A 17,916-nucleotide genomic window follows, 5' to 3' on the forward strand; every position below is an offset into this window, starting at 1 on the left:
AATTCAAATTTAAGCGTAAATGTAGCTCTGTGCTCATCATAACATTTTTTAAAGTTGCATAACATATCAAATGGCAGTATAGGGGGTGTAGTAGGGTTTGAGGACCACACAAAGGCTAACATGATATGTATTATTATATATGTGAGTCTCAGGTATAAAACAAAAATAAAAGCTTATTTTTAGTGCTGTCAGTTAAACACTAACGGCGTTAACGTAAACCCTTTCTAACGGCGTCAATTTTTTTATTGCAAGATTTCTTTCACCATTTTATTGATGGACAGTGTTACATTGTGTGAGAGAATTTTTGCTCCAAGTGAGAATGTTACATTTGACATTAAACACTACAGTAGGCTATATGCCAACAAAAAAAAAGCAAGCCAATCCACCTTTCCATGTTGATAAGAGCATTAAAATGAGAAACAATAATGGGACAAAAAGAAATCAAGGGACATTTAGAATAGATAAAAATGTGTGATTATTTGCGATTAATTGCAAGTTAACTATGACATTAATGCGATTAATCACGATTAAATATTTTTATCATTTGACAGCACGACTTATTTAATAGTTATTTGACATACACAAAAAGGTAGACATTTTAGACTGAATCTATAAAGGGAGAAAAGGAGCCACATGGAAGAAAAACACTATCCCCCATACTTCCTTATAGAAGAAACTAACTAGGCAACTAGAAACTAGAAAGCAACAGTGGGTGAAGTGAAGCAGAGTTTGAAGAAAAAAAGGCTTGCATACAAGAGTCAAACCCTGGTTAACACTGCAGTTACAATGAAAGGATGCATGTTACGACTGACTTAAGGGGACTGTTGTCACTTTTAATACTACGCCTTTGTACAGCTCTCATGGTCAAGCTTCTTTTATGGCCGCTCGGTTCCATTCAGACGCTAGGGTGATTTTTTGCGTCGGTATCCGACCAAGCATCAGTATTGGACCTTGAAATTGGATTTGAGGATGGGTTGTGGAAATAAGATGAGTAAAAGGCATACAAGTAAAATACATGTTTGTATGGGCAGATATGGTTGTGATATTAAAAATTATGTGAAATACCTCAAATGAGATGGCAACCAGTCACCTGCTAGCTTTCAATGGTATCCATTTGTAAAAGTTGTTGCAATCAATGGAACCTAAAATGTATGATTAGTATATAACTTTCTCAGTATGCATTTCTTTGAAAAAAGGCAAAAACTAGCTAGTACCTACTGGTGAGTGTAGTTTATTCATAGAATGTGATGCCAGTATAAATCTTTTTTAAACAATATTGAAAATAAAACTGAAAATAATGTAATTAAAAAAAGTTGCGATACTCCACAAACCTGTGTCGAGGTGTGAGAAGGCACAATCGCGACGCAACCCTTCCAACTCCCAGAGTTATCCTTCCCGTCCAGATCCAGTGCTACCACATCTTTAAATTACTACGAGTCCTTTTGGTGCCTTATTCCTGTTTTGTCTGGTAAATTTAGTCTATGTGGGTTTTATCTGTAATTAACAGTAATGTAATTAACTGTGACCCACAATCTTCACCGTATGCATTTTACCATGAACATATCCTTTGATTTACTTTGGCTGCATAAATTCATACTGAAAATGTGTTTGGAAAATGATCAATTTTACATTCATACTAGAATTATTTTGGTCAAAATATTTGGTCAAAAAAAGCTATTTGAAAATAAAATGAAAACTCCATTTAACATTTCACTTTCAAAAACTCTACCTTCCTTTACAGAGAATGATATTTGAATACAATAGGTGAGTGCCCCATGTCATTACATTTACATCTACATGTCACCACCTCTTTTGGTGTCAACATGCAAATAGAAATGATATCTGATCTCTGATCAAGTTAGGTCTTCAGTTAGGAAGTCACTCAATCAGTGATTTTTTGATTCTCTACATCCTCATGCTGAGGCATTACAGACTAATGCCAGCTAGGCCTGGGTAAAGTAGGTAGCTTGCTAACAACTAGATAAAGTTAACTAAAATTAGCTAAACTTAACTGTTGGCTGTTCACTAACGTTAATTTGCAACGCTAGCAAAGACGTCGGCACGGCAGAATCAATCAATATCATTGTGACATGGTGTAAACTTGCCAGATTTAAGGCTCACGTTAATTTCCATCTGCCCTTCCTGGAATGAACAAGTTAAGATTACACACTTATATTTAACGGAGTGTTTACATTGTAGACTACCAATATTTTATTTTTACAAATTTTTATTAACTATTTTAATTAATTATTTATTTGTTTACATTTTCCGTAATTTAGCAAATGTTTGTGGGGCTGTTTGTTTACAAAATACTGTTTTAAAATGCATGTTTGTTAACACTGTAATGTTTGTTGTACATAATGCATACACGTTTCACCTTAAAATGCTTACAGGAAGAGTCCAATAACAACTTCATATAAACTCAATGTAATATCAAGCCTTGACAGCAGGAAATTATTTTTTGAGGTAATCTTCTATGAAATAAACCTGATCGTCATACAGCAATTTCAGAAACAGATTAGAAATCAGTGTGTTGTTTTTTTGTTCTATTATTGACTTTGGAAATATATGTACACTTAGAGAGTAGGATCTACTTGTGAGGGTTATCACATTCATGTTATCATGTATTAAAAAAAATAATGAAAAAAATTGCATGCAAAACGTAATTATGCACAGAAGTACAGACGTGTGATGCATTCACCAAAGGGGAAATAAATAATGATAGTGATGACTTGCAGATATTCATAATGTGTCATACTTACACCTTTGGAAGTAGAATAAGGATAATGAATTCATTTAATATTTTTCTGTCATCAAATCCTATTCAAAATCAAAACCAACAAGGAATGTATTCTACTAACAAGTATTGTGTGTGTATCAACGCATGATATATTTCTTCCTTTGTGCCATAGTGCTCCATTGTTTTATAAAACACATTTGACTCACTTTATAATCTACCAAAATTGGAAATATTCTCCACTGAAAATAGTCCCCAACCAATGCACTATTTCCTCCTGTTTGAGAAAAGAGAAATTAGAATGTTGAGGGGTTTTAGAAAAATACTCAGCTTTTTTATAAAAACTAATTATAACGTTTTATTATTTTGAGATTAATGTTTTTAGTGGAACCAATGGGCTTTGCGCTGAAAGCCACAGACAGGGGAGAAAAGCCAGTTTTGAGAAACAGACTGAAAAATTGTTGGTTTTACATAGTATTTGTTGACAAAAAGGACATTATAAATAAATCCATCCTTGTAATTGTAAGAAAATGGTCCATTCATTCATTAATTTTCTTTTACAGGGGGCTGACCCTATGTACACCTTGAACAAGTTTCCAAGATACCGCATAGATATTCTTTGACCCTATTCATGGGCTGGATCCTCCTAAAGAATGTGACCCATTATGGTGAGCCCTCTGAAGGCTCAGCTTTACATGACATCCTCTGGTGTGCACCACAAACACCAAAACCATTTAAGCATTTGTGTTCCTTGACAGCTTGGCAACCCAAACATTTTAACAACAGCCAGCTGCCCTCAAATGACAAAGTGTATTAATTTTATAAAAGTACAGGCTGTTTACTTCTACACAATATTGACAAACAGCAAGCAGTGAACCATGCTAAACATTAGGGATGAGCGAGTACAGCATTATCTGTATCTGTATCTGTATCTGTTTACCACATGAATTATCTGTATCCGGATCCGTACTCGGACTGGGCGGGGCCTAAACCGGAAGTGGTCAGATTTAACCCGGAAGTGGGTCGGGTTCTCTTGAAATGTGCGGGGCTTTAACCGGTATGTTATTAAAGCATGCAATTGATATGAGTTGATAAAAAATTGTTATATTTATTGCTGATTTAAAAACTATTTACATGACAGCATCGAGCTTCAGATCAATGGTGTTGTCATGGTAACAAACAAACTATATACAGAACGTTTTACAACAATGAATACAACATATGCGGTTGCAATTATGAAGTAAAATGTAATGAACAAGAGTTTTCATACTCAATATAACTTTCTTTTTTTAACTTTTTTTATGATCAGTGTGATTTATTTTTTTTTGGTTCTTTTTTATTTTTTTATTTCCACACCAGGTGTGTGTGTGTGTAAGAGAGAGACACAGAGAGAGAGGGGGCGGGGGGCAGCTGACAGTAAAAAAAAAAAATCTCCGATGGCAGAGACGCAACAGGAGTTGCATTTAAACCAAGCAGCATGTCTGAAACCCCACGAGCCCAGAAATCTACTGGTTACTATGTAAGGACTACAAACCGAAGTTAAAAACAAACCTGAAGCTGAAGAAACCCTAAACGTTAACGGAACAGATCCGCAGACCAGACTGCCTGCCTGACGGAGCGGGAGCGCGCGCGCGAGAGAGAGAGAGAGAGAGAGAGAGAGAGCGAGAGAGAGAGAAAGAGAGAGAGGGAGAGAGAGAAGGAGAGAGAGGGAGAGAGAGAGAGGGAGCGAGAGAGAGGCCGAGGGAGCGCATTTCTCCATGTTCTGTGTGTGTGTGATTGATCAGAGCGCGGGGGGGCGCTGTGATTATCACAGAACGCTGCGCGGCCAGTTGAGGAGTTTTATTCAATCCGAGCACGGATATTGACTCATATTACTCGTATGATACTTGTACTCGGCAAAAGTGCTTTATCCGTACCGGATACTCGTTTCAGCCGGATACTCGGATCACCCCTACTAAACATGTATCTTTATAGCAATATCAATTATCTGTAACACTGCGGCATTAAAAACATTTCAAGTTGCTGAAAAGAGCAACTGCTTTTTTTCAGGTCTCCATTCTTTAGACTTTGCAGTGGCTTTTTATAGTCTAGTTGAAGCTGTGATTGACAAACACCTGCACCCATCTGGTAACCACATGTGGTGACAAGACAATTCCCAACTTTATAAGTTTATAAGAGCCCCATTATTGCACAACTGACCAGTGCTCAGTAGGTTATGGGATACTGAGGGCTGCAAAGGATACACTAGTTGTGTCTTCCAAATTTTGAAAAAAGAAGGATGCATTTGCCAGCTGCATATGGAGAAGCATGTGATCCTGATAATGTATTAGAAATACAAAGTTCACAAGATTCAACCCGGGGACGGGGTCAGTGGTAAAGCGGTTGCCTGCCAATCGGAAGGTTGGTGGTTCAATCCCTGGCCCTGCAGTCCCATGTCGAAGTGTCCTTGGGCAAGACACTGAACCCCGAGTTGCCCCCGATGCTGTGCATCGGAGTTTAAATGTGTGTGAGTGTGTATCTGATGAGCATATGGCACCTTGTACGGCAGCCTCTGCCACAGTTTCAGGAGCAGGCCCATGGTTCAACCACACCTCTAATCACATGTCAAGCCTACTTATACCCAGTCAACCCATCCTGCCTTGTTTGTCTCGGATTTCTCCTAGACAGTCAGACTGCGCCTAATGCCTAAAATGCATGATGGCCTCACTTCAAAGATAAACAGTGAAATTCAAAAGTCAACTCACTATGAACTCTAAATTGCAAATCAACTCGCCTTATTCAGTCAACAATTTGTTCGATGATCTCTTTGAAACTGGGTATTCTCAAGCCTTGATACAGCAGCCTTCTCAACTTCCACAAATGTAGTCTGACATCATAGACTGGACTGTCGCTCACTTCCACCGATTTCTCATAGGGAAAGGCATTCCTTTCCATGACAGCGATAATAAAACAACATTGTTTCACCTCACTGATAGCCTCCATCAACACTTCGTTTGCAGATTTAATAAAATCACCGTGCACGTTAATCCTGTCATCCTTACACTACCCTTCATTTAGCCACTCAGAGCAATACGGCTTCTGCTCTTTCATTTTCTGTCATAGCAAACATTATTACCTGCCACACCCCCACCCCCACAGAGGGCGGCTGCGGCTCAGTGGTAGAGCGGTTGCCTGCCAATCGGAAGGTTGGTGGTTTGATCCCTTGCCCTGCAGTCCCATGTCGAAGTGTCCTTGGGCAAGACACTGAACCCCGAGTTGCCCCCGGTGCTGCGCATCGGTGTGTGAATGTGTATGAGTGTATATCTGATGAGCAGGTGGCACCTTGTACGGCAGCCTCGGCCACAGTGTATGAATGTGTGTGAATGGTGAATGTATCCTGTATGATGTAAAAGCGCTTTGAGTAGTCATTAAGACTAGAAAAGCGCTATATAAATACAGCACATTTACATTTACCTCCCATTATCCCTAGGCCTGTTGACACACAGTTCATCCGTCATTTAATGTCCCCATGCCAAATGGGGAAGGCCAATCCTCTCTCAGGGAAGCAGTGTGGTGTGTGTAAAATATTTTCCACCACATGGGATTATTTTTTGGGCAAGATGATAACATACAACCATAAGATGTTAATAACAATAGACAAATCAACTCTCCACTGTCTCCTCTTTTCTCTGAGACTTTCAAATATAAACATCAAAGATAAAATAGAGAAAGAAGTAGATGAAGTAGGAAAGATAAACTTCAAGCAAGACCATCTCTGTGTCCATCTCTGCAGTGGAACAGGCAACTGTGGAGGGATAAAACACCAGCTGGGATCTTGACCATACAAATGTTCTCTGCCAAGCATCTTGCAGACAATGTTCAGGCTATAGATAATAGATTGGATGATCCCTGTGCCAGTATCAGTTTTTAACAGGATATCAGGAACTGTAATTTCCTTTCTTTCACTGGAATACCAGACAGCCTAATTCAACCAGGTGACTCTTTTTCTAGATACCGACGCGATAGAACAGTAGACTAAAAGAAAAAAAAAGTAGAAGTGTGTTTTATGGTTCAAAAAAGGACTGGTGTGATAGCAAAAATATTACAATACTATCCCGTTCCTGCTCATCTGATCTGGAATTGATCTGGTCATTATCACAGCAGTCTACATTCCACCACAGTAACGCATCCATCCATCCATCTTCATCCGCTTATCCGGTATCGGGTCGCGGGGGGCAGCAGCTCCAGGAGGGGACCCCAAACTTCCCTTTCCCGAGCCACATCAACCAGCTCCGACTGGGGGATCCCGAGGCGTTCCCAGGCCAGGTTGGAGATATAATCTCTCCACCTAGTCCTGGATCTTCCCCGAGGCCTTCTCCCAGCTGGACGTGCCTGGAACACCTCCCTAGGAAGGCGCCCAGGAGGCATCCTTACCAGATGCCGAACCACCTCAACTGGCTCCTTTCGACGCGAAGGAGCAGCGGCTCTACTCCGAGCTCCTCTCGGATGACTGAGCTTCTCACCCTGTCTCTAAGGGAGACACCAGCCACCCTCCTGAGGAAACCCATTTCGGCCGCTTGTACCCTTGATCTTGTTCTTTCGGTCATGACCCAGCTTTCATGTCCTCATGACATGCACACATACTGCACAGACACAAAGACCCACACAGAGACACAGAGACACGCCGCAGACACAAACACACAGCAGAAGGAGGGTAGGAACGAAAATTGCCCGGTAGATCGAAAAGTACCCCAAGTGAAGGAGTTTAAGTACAGTAACGCTTGAGGTCAAGAAATGGTCAAGCCATTAAGTCTGCACTACATGAAGCAGTATGGAACACATTCCGGGACGCAACCCTCAACATCACAGATAAAATCAATGGATTCACTGAGTCTTTAATTTTTAAAACAATAGAAGCAACTGTTCCCACAACTACAGTTAAATAAGTCCGCAACCAGATACCATGAATTACTAACACCATCTGTTATGCCATAAACACACGCACTGGCGCCCAACAAATTAGGACTGATGAGTCAGATTTCAATTGATGACAATTCCAGGTATCCCATCAAATACTGGGGAATTTCCACTCCTGCATCATCAAGAGAATCCTGATGGGGAACATCACTGTCTGGTACGGAGACAAACCCAACAAGACAGCAAGGCCCTGCAGAGAGTGGTTCATACGGCTGAACATACAAAAGATAGTGCCCTACCCTGCTTAAAGGATACTTACACCAGGCTCTGCAAGAAAAAAACTATCAATAAAGATTCAAAACACCTGGGTAACAGCCTTTTCTCCATGTTGAGGTTGGGGTGAAGGTACCGGACACACTAGGTCAGCCCTTAGAGGCTCAGAAGGGTCTTCTACCCACAGGCCACTGGGATCCTAAATGAGGACACTTCCTAAGACTGCCCCTCCCCCATATTACACATACTGTATGTATGTATCACTATTACTGTTTTTAATGCATAAATTGACAGCTATGCCCATTTATTCATCCAGCAAACATCCATGTACTCAGAGGCTGGTTATATCAGTTATATTACTCATACATGCGAAACAATGTGAATGATCTCCGCCTAGCCCACACACAACTCAGCTCATTTTAACTCTGATTCTATTCATACTTTGCTGTCATGTGATCCCCAAGGATACCTGGTGGGCAAGAAACGCTGACAAAATGCCGACAAACAGTGGCCAGCGAGAGGAATTGCAGCCTTGCAGATTTCCAATACCACAAACAATCAATTATTTAGACCATATGTCTCCAAATGTTAAAATTAGATATTATGACAAGATTAACATACGTGTTAACATACGGAACGTGTCATCCATACACAACACCCGCTCATGTTTTCATTGCTTTGAAGCTGCCAAAGTCTCAGATAAGATATTTACATCTATCTTATAGAGAATCCGTCACCTTACACCTCACAAAAAAATGACAGCCTACAAGAATACAGACTATCAAGATTGGATGAGTTAACAACACTGTTGTATGGGAGGGGAAAACAGGAATATCTTCATAATCAAAGCAAAGGTGAGTGTTACTAGCTAGCTACCCGTTAATGTCTGAATACGTAGCGCTACATCCTGCCTACGCTAAAATGTTATTATATAAATGATATCCCAATCATTAACTAAACCCATGTAGAAAGACTAATAAAGCGTCCAGCGTATGATTTTAACTGTGTGTGTGTGTGTTAGTCAATTGTAACGGTCTGCATCTGTATTATCTGTGCAGCCAGCGTTACCATGTTGCCAATATTTGTAAACGTGGTTGCCATGCATGTTCTTATCTGTCTCGTTTTAATCAGTCCCTCCAGAATTGCGGCCCAAAATGCCTGATTTTGCAGGAGCTTTTGTAAAGAATTGCGATAAAAGTTGCCATGTCTTTTGTATGTTTGTGGACTGACGAGAGGAACTGCATGACCATTCCACCTTAACCTTTGTGTGGTGTTCGGGTCTGTGGGACCCGTTTTCAATGTTTGCCCCAAGAAAAATGATGCTATTTATTATTTCCTCTAACTCACTGCTATTAAAATTGTCCTCCTCCTGCTGTGTGTGTGTGTCTGGGGCATGTCTGTGTGTCTCTGTGTGTGTCTTTGCATCTGTACAGTATGTGTGCATGTCTGAGTCTATTAGTTACGTTCACGGTTAGTGCATCCAATTGCACAACAACTATCTGGATCCTGGCCTGTCTTTTTTTTCACCTCAAAATACCAACTTTAGTAAAGTAAAACTGGCAACGTCCAGACAAGATGATTATCTTACTAGGTTTTGTTGCTAGGAGACTGATGGAGAAACTGTAATTTCCCCTTGTGGGACTAATAAAGGATACTGTACATTAATCTTAATTAATCTTAATCTTAATGTTTTTGCCCGCCAGCTAGTGGTTGTGACGTCACACGCAAAGTATAAATTGGGTGCTTGGATCAGCTTGGGTGCAAACACACCTGAGATGGAACCCCTACAATGAGACTCCCTGCCCAGTCCTCAGAAGGCTAGGTCCTATTTCATTACTAAATTTACTTTTGATACTTTTTTTTTGTGCAGCGCGCCATATCCAAGGAAAAGTCACCGTGTCTGGGTCACTGGACTACCAAATACCACTGTCCTGACAGAGCTCCAGGGCCTGCAGCTTGCTGCTCTCCCTCTACTCTTCCTGCTAAAGGGCCAGTGTGTGTGTGTGTGAGAGTGCGGTCATTGAGCTTGTTACGCCCGCAATCTCTTTCCACAGGTTCCAGTTAATCTTACAATGGATATGTGTGTTGAGTTATTTAAACAAACGATCGGGTAAATAAACGCTTCTTGTCTGTTAGTCTCATTGATATGAGCTGGATGTAGCAGTGAGAGTTAGCTAGCCTCCTCCTAAAAAGATCACTCACATTCAAACACAAAAATCCCTTAAATTGACAAAAAGTGTTAGCTTTGTAAGACCTTAGGGTAGCTGTGATACATGCCGTGACAAAACTTCAAACTGTAAATATATTATAGTGAACCCGGGGCCTGTGGAAGGCGCGGGGGACTCCGCTGAGCTCCGTCACACACACACACCAATGCAAATGGTGTATCTGTTTGTGTTCATAAGCCCTGCGACAGTGGCCTGTGCTGCCTGTGTTGCTGCATCACCATCCGGCCTGTCCTTTCACAGAGGAGCTGCTAGCTGGGCTATGTTTTTTTTTTCTTTGTTGAGATTTGCATGTTTTCAGAGGCAGTTTCCAATTGTGAGATTTGCAGAGGAAAGAGGTGTCAATGGAAATTTTAGGTTGTATGTATACCCTATTTACCCGTCAAACTGTCTTTATTAAACCACGACAAGGTAAAATCGGTTTTACATTTTATCATCCTTTAACCTTGACCCATTCCCTTTGCATCCATTTATCTTCCTCAAACTCTAATATTTCTGCTAGTAAAATTGACACCACTGCTACCTTATGAGGTTCAAGTGAGTATACACTACACAAGACTCAATGGGTAAATAGATTCATGCAGCAAACCTCAGTAGATATGTAATACATGGATATATCAGGCTACCATTATCAGCCAACGTAATTTTTAATAGTCAAATTAAAACAATCATTGCTAGGTTTTTTGTAAAAGACTACAGTCATTTTCAGGTTGAATTTCTTCTTTGCAACTTGCATACCAGATGGTGTACCCAATGTGTGCATGTCTGCACCCAAAAGCATGTGGTCACACAAAAAAAGGCCTTGTTACCAATTTCTCATTGGTCAGTCAAATGTTGAGGCAGACAGATGATCAAAACAAGCAACATTACAGTGGGGCTCGAAAGTTTGGGCACCCCACGTAAAAATGTGGATAAATGTGCATAAAGAAGCTAAGAAAAGATGGAAAAATCTCCAAAAAGTATCAAATGACAGATTAGACATTTGTATAATATGTCACAAAAAGTTAGATTTTATTTACATCATTTACCCCAACAGAAAACCAAAAAATGGCATCTGCAAAAGTTTGGGCACCCTGCAGAGTTTATAGCATACCGCACCATTTGGAAAGCTGAGACCTGACGGTGTCATGGATTGTTCTCAATCATCGTCTGGAAAGACCAGGTGATGTCAATCTTAAGGTTTTAAATGCCCAGACTCATCTGACCTTGCCCCAACAATCACCACCATGGCTTCTTCTAAGCAGTTGTCTAGAAAACTGAAACTGAAAATAGTTGATACTCACAAAGCAGGAGAAGGCTATAAGAAGATAGCAAAGCGTTTTCAGATTCCACTATCCTCTGTTCAGAATGTAATTAAGAAATGACAGTCATCAGGAACAGTGGTAGTTAAAGCAAGATCTGGAAGACCAAGAACAATATCAGACAGAACAGCTTGCAGGATTGTGAGAAAAGCAAGTCCAAACCCACGTTTGACTGCACGATCCATCCAGAAAGACCTGGCAGACACTGGAGTTGTGGTACACCATTCCACTATAAAGAGATACTTGTACAAATATGGTCTTCATGGAAGAGTCATCAGAAGAAAACCTCTTCTTTGTCCTCACCACAAAAATCAGTTTGAAGTTTGCAAATGAACATATAGATAAGCCTGATGCATTGTGGAAACAAGTTCTGTGGCCCGATGAGGTTAAAATAGAACTTTTTGGCCGGAATGAGCAAAGGTACGTTTGGAGAAGAAAGGGAACAGAATTTAATGAAAAGAACCTCTGTCCAACTGTTAAGCATGGGGGGAGATCAATCATGCTTTGGGTTTAATTGCAGTCCGTGGCACAAGGAACATTTCACGAGTAGAAGGAAAAATGGATTCAATAAAATTACGCAAATTTTGGACGCTACCTTGATGCCATCTGTGAAAAAGCTGAAGTTAAAGAGAGGATGGCTTCCACAAATGGATAATGATCCTAAACACACCTCAAAATCCACAGTGGATTACATCAGGAGGCGTAAACTGGAGGTTTTGTCATGGTCTTCACAATCTCCTGATTTCAACATAGTTGAGAATTATGGATAGACCTTAAAAGAGCAGTGCGTGACAGACAAGTGAGAAACCTCAAAGAACTGGAAGACTTTTGGAAGGACGAATGGGCGAAGATACCTCAAACAAGAATTGAAAGACTCTTGGCTGGCTACAAGAAGCGTTTCCAAGCTGTGACACTTGCCAAAGGGGGCAGTACAAGGTATTAACTCTGCAGGGTGTCCATTTTTCTGTTTTCTGTTATTTTGAAAATGTAAATGATGGAAATAAAATCAAACTTTTTATGACATATTATACGAATGTCTTATATGTTATTTGATGCCTTTTGGAAATTTTTCCGTCTTTTCTTGGCTTCTTAATGCACAAATTTTTACCTGGGGTGCCCAAACTTTCGAGCCCCACTGTATATAATATAATTTGCTTTTAGTTAACAGCTCTTGTTGGAAATAAACTATGGCTTGGGTTTCCCAACTTTTATCTGCCTACCCGATTAATTCACCAGCAACTGCTGGTATCAGCTGATCAGGCATGAAAGGTATGATGAAACCTTCTCATAACAGTGTCTTGCAAAGGACTTATTCCAATCTGTTCTAACTGCTGTAATTCATTGCAGAGGCACTCTATAAAGCCTGACTAAATAGATTATAACTTATTTTGTTTATAACTTTAAAAAAGGGCCAATTGTATGGGCAATTTCTGACCTTCACCAGCTGGGTATATGAACAAAAGTGAGGACCAGAAAGGAAATAATATGTCTTGCAAAGTCGCGGTTTGACATAAAACAAAGCAAAGAAAGAAGCGTTGAAAAAAATAGAAAAGTGAAAATGTTGGCAACAGATACACAGGGATTATGGAACCTAATCTTGAACCTGAGCTTTTATCAAACAAAAACATTTCATGGTGATGTGTTGAAAGGTAAGCATGAATGTAATTAAAGTAATAAAGTAACTCAGTAATTGCCCAATGTATGATAGAAATATTGATTTAAGAGCTGGAAAATCCAGATGGTCTCTCTTTTATCGACTACTTTCTATCTCACATTCTTTTTTGTAATCAGTGACAAAATAAGTAGAATAAGAGAGTGGGGAATAAGGTTAACCACAAAGTGTTAATGAAGAGATTTGAAGAGGTGGATGATGATGTTGATGATGCTTATTTACATACTCACAGCAATGCTGTGGCTGAAGCCATATCCTGGTTGAGGGCTGGTGGCACTGATATAGTTGCCCACACCAGAGTCCTGACTGGCAGTTCCATAAAGTTCAGCTACAGGGCCAGGGCTGCTGGCACTAGGAAAGCCTCCTGGCCGGGTTGGGTTGGTTCCTGTTGAGGAAAGGGCCAGGAGACAGACCGGAAATTATAACACTGTGCGCTCAGCTTCAAACAACAATGTTAAAAACAACAGACAAAGCCAGAAATCTTGGTGTAGTCATGGACTCTGACCTGAAATTTCACAGCCACATTAAGACAAACACAAAGCCTATTATCACCCTAAGGATATATCAAAGGTTAAAGGACTTATGTGTCAACAGGATTTGGAAAAACTTGTCCATGCTTTCATCTTCAGTAGACTTGACTACTGTAACGGTGTCTTTGCAGGTCTCCCTAAAAAATCAATCAGACAGCTGCAGCTGATTCAGAACGCTGCTGCTCAAGTCCTCACTAAGACCAAGAGACTGGATCACATCACTCCAGTTCTGTAGTCTTTACACTGGCTTCCTGTGTCTCAAAGAATTGATTTCAAAGTACTTTTGCTAGTTTATAGATCACTAAATGGTTTAGGACCAAAATCCATTTCTGATCTGCTACAACACTATGACCCCCCCAAGACCTCTCAAGTCATCTTGTACAGGTCTGCTTTCTGTCCCCAGAGTCAGAACTAAACAGGGTGAAGCAGCGTTCAGTTTCTATGCCCCACATATCTGGAACAAACTCCCAGAAACCTGCAGATCTGCAGCTACTCTCAGTTCTTTTAAATCAAGGCTGAAGACCTTTCTTTTAAATGTTGCCTTTCTTTACATGGCTGTTCATTTCTTTAATGTTTAATTTCTTATACTGCACTCTAACTTTTATTTATTCATGTATTTTGTCTGTTTTTATTTTTTAACTGCTTATTCTTGTGTTGTATCTGTTTTTATTTTTTAACTGTTTAACTGATTTTGTGTAAAGTACTTTGAATTGCCCTGTTGCTGAAATGAGCTATACAAATAAAGCTGTCTTGCCTTGTCTTGCCCTGTAACACCCTGCAGTGCCCTGTATTGCCACAAACTCCTACAAACTACTATTTCTAGTCACCGTTCCATTATATTTTATTGTGACTGTTGTTGCAACTATTAATTACACCAACTGGCCCATCAGACACCACCTACCAAGAGCCTGGGTCTGTCCGAGGTTTCTTCCTTAAAGGGAGTTTTTCCTCGCCACTGTCGCATTGTTGCTTGCTCTGGAGGAAACTACTAGAACTGTTGGGTCCTTGTAAATTCTGGAGTGTGGTCTAGACCTACTCTATCTGTAAAGTGTCTTGAGATAACTCTTGTTATAAATTGATACTATAAATAAAATGTAATTGAATGTAATTGAATTGCAGTGAATTGAAATTGAATTGAATTTAACAATAGCAGAAATGTGCCACTGTTTTCATTGTTTGAGTTTTGTTTGTTTGTAATCAACTGTTATAACTGAAAACTGCTCTATAAAAGATGTTCCCATGAGCTTTTTCCATGTTCTGCAAATGTAAAATAAAAAAAACTTCCCAAAACTCTTCTCACCTTTAGCCTCTCATTGGTGGTCTCTGCTTTGCATTGTGCCAAACACTCAGAAATGACTGCCAGACAGCTTCTGAATGCTTGGCAGAGATTGCACAGTTGGATTGGGCACAGCACGCCTTGTCTAATCAACACCTGTCACTAGGAGAGCCAGAACACTTCACCACACCCGCATCTCCTTCCTCTCCTTTTTCAACCTCTTTTAAATGATGGTGATTATCTTCTCTAAAGTGCTTGGGGTATTGGACCTACCCTTCCTGACAGAAAATTACACAGGGTGTCCTGGGCTATGTGTGGTCTGCAAATCAAAAAGAAAAAATACACAATACAGTACATTGTCACACGTAAGTAAGGATTTTAAAATACAAATAACTTTTTCTGACTATTTCTAGTCATAGTTCCATTATCTTTATTGTGACTATAACAGCCACTGTTCATTGCACCCCCAACCGGCACCAGCAGACAACCGCCCACTAAGAGCCTGGGTCTGTCTGAGGTTGTTACCTAAAAGCAAATTTTACTCACCACTCCAGGTTTCTGTCTAAAAGGGAGTTTTTCCTCGCCACTGTAGCACTAAATGCTTGCTGAATTACTAGAATTGTTGGGTCATTGTAAATTACAGCGTGTGGTCTAATGTGGTTTAATGTAAGAGGAGAGACAAGCCAAGGCCTTACTTGAATGCTTTGCTTCTTCGTACAAAAATTGTTTTTATTTATTTACATCATCTGTAAAGTGTCTCGAGATAACTCTTGTTATAATTGAATATTTTTTATAAATAAAACTGATTTGAATTGAAAATTGAATTAAAGCACTTTGAATTAACCTTTTTTATAAGGTTTCAGAATTAAGCTAATTATGTGTGGAGCTAGTTTAACATCACGCTGCATTATTATTTTTTTAATATAAATTTCTTTTTCAAATAACAATTTAGGGTAACATTTATCATTGTATTCAGATGATCCTTATATGAATCACTGTGGTTATATCTAGTTTGTAGACATCCTAAACTTTGTGGCCTTTATTAAGGCATTAGGAAAGACTGAATTTTCTTAAGGAAGAAGGGCCTAGTTTTAGGAAGCATTGTTAAGTAGACTGTTGATAAGGTTTTTGTTCACAGAGTAAGATGTATTTGGATAAGTATTTGTGCACATCTACTCCATACGTATGTTTTGGCATTTTTGGCACACTACTATCCTCAGCCAACTGCACACAGACACAAGCCCTATGGCATATTTTCCTAAAATAGAGAGCTTTGTGCAGTGGGGCCAACCACCTCGTTCAACCATTTCAAAAACTATAGAAATGGTCATAACATGGGTCAGCGTGCGTTTATTTGGACAACGCCTTTGGCTGGAAGGTCTGAGTTGAAAGTATGTTCTCATTTACAGCATAGATTATACTTTTATTTCCAAAAATAAAAACACTGTGTATCCAAAACTCTACACTACTGAACTCCTAATTGTGAGAAATATACCTTTTTTTTTTTTTTTTTAAACTACAACTCCCACTAGACATGCGCCACCGAACATGTTACAAAGCCAGTATACTTGTAGGTGGGTGGGTGGACCCAACTGACTCCTGTTTTTCTGCTGTGTGCTGGGATGTGATCTATTCTATTTCAATATTTTATTATTATTTTGGCAAACACATCAATATTACGCATTTTGTTTATTTTTTCTTTCCGATTTGCAGATCAGTAATTACGTCATTTCCGGAGGATCCCATGCATTGGCTCCATGTTATCACAGTGCATCACTTATTGGAAAAACTGAGCAACTTGTCCTATGGTTGCTGGTGACAAAATCACTCATTTAATATGTATACTGAAGCGATACTGGCCAATTCTCTGACAAAATGGCCCTATTGCATTGTGGGATATGGGATTTGAATGTTCTACACTCATACCATAGTGTTCTGTCTTCCAGCATATCGTAAAATTTCACAATTAATAAGACCAAAAAAAAAATCATTAAAATAAAGAAATGAAAATCATGATAACATCTTATAAATAAAGGTTGATTCATGTAGTTTTAGTTTAAAAAATAAATATACATACACAACAAAGCAATCCAGCTTCCCTGGTAATAATACCAAAATAATACCATTAAAGAAAGAAATATAAACCCTAATAACATTACGTCAATAAATTTTGATTAAAGCAGCGGTTAGATTCCTAAAAACTTTAATAGAGCTGCAGTCCGCAAAAAAGGGGTATAGGTGGATGTGTACACGAATCAACAGATTCAATTATGTGACTTTTTCACAAACTGCCGTGAGACTGGGTTACAGATAGAGGCCAGGTAAAGGTTATGTATTCATACTTTATTTGTTATTTCCACTGTTGATTTCTTAAAATTGATTCTAATGCCTCACTAAAATGCTGGTTTCAAAACTTTAAAAAAATAATTAAAGAATTAATGCGGTGTGGTATTCAGTGGCATGCATGTCTGCACACAAACTAACAAACCAACTGTAAATGTGTATCTGACAAAAAGCATACCCGACTTTTTGCATTATTCTGGTTACTTGAACTTAAACTGTGCACACTACAGAATCATTCTACTGTTTATGTTTCAACATTCAACCAACTCCTATTTGAATGTGTCAACAAAACCTGAATAAGAATTACACCAAATTCAACAGGGTGCACCAAATAACCCTCAGAGTAGTTTATTACATTTTTTCTCTTTTTTTTTTACAATTAATTATTTTACAATTATGTTTTTATAATGGCCACCAGGTGTGGCTCACCTGGCAGCAATTGCCACTCCACTACTGTATCTTCATATTTAGCCTATTTTGCAAAACAAGAAATACATGCTACATGAAATAAATACACCAGTGTAGCTTTTAACAAAAGCCAAAACCAGTTAGCAGGAGCACAACCAGCAGCGGGGTCATAGTGTGAATACTGAAAGAGTTTCTCTCAGTACATTCACAGGCAATACACTCACTGATCATAACATAAGTTGTGTCCTCTGGATC

At 39.3% G+C, this 17,916-nt stretch overlaps 1 protein-coding gene across 2 annotated transcripts in view; it reads right to left on the bottom strand.

Annotated features, from left to right (window-relative positions):
* The window catches only part of LOC116674256 (RNA-binding protein Musashi homolog 2), a 381,184-nt gene that overhangs the window by 2,710 nt on the left and 360,558 nt on the right, over nt 1-17,916 (bottom strand). Inside the window, exons 13-14 of one of the 2 annotated variants that reach the window (XM_032506860.1) lie at nt 13,335-13,489; nt 1,066-1,142 (exon numbers count right to left, since the gene is read on the bottom strand). In XM_032506860.1, the coding sequence (XP_032362751.1) occupies nt 1,101-1,142; nt 13,335-13,489 (197 nt within the window). In that variant the 3' untranslated portion in view covers nt 1,066-1,100. The remainder of the gene's footprint in view (nt 1-1,065; nt 1,143-13,334; nt 13,490-17,916) is intronic. The other variant, XM_032506859.1, reaches the window with a different exon arrangement.

This window comes from Etheostoma spectabile, chromosome 3 (assembly GCF_008692095.1).
Source record: "Etheostoma spectabile isolate EspeVRDwgs_2016 chromosome 3, UIUC_Espe_1.0, whole genome shotgun sequence".
NCBI lineage: Eukaryota > Metazoa > Chordata > Actinopteri > Perciformes > Percidae > Etheostoma > Etheostoma spectabile.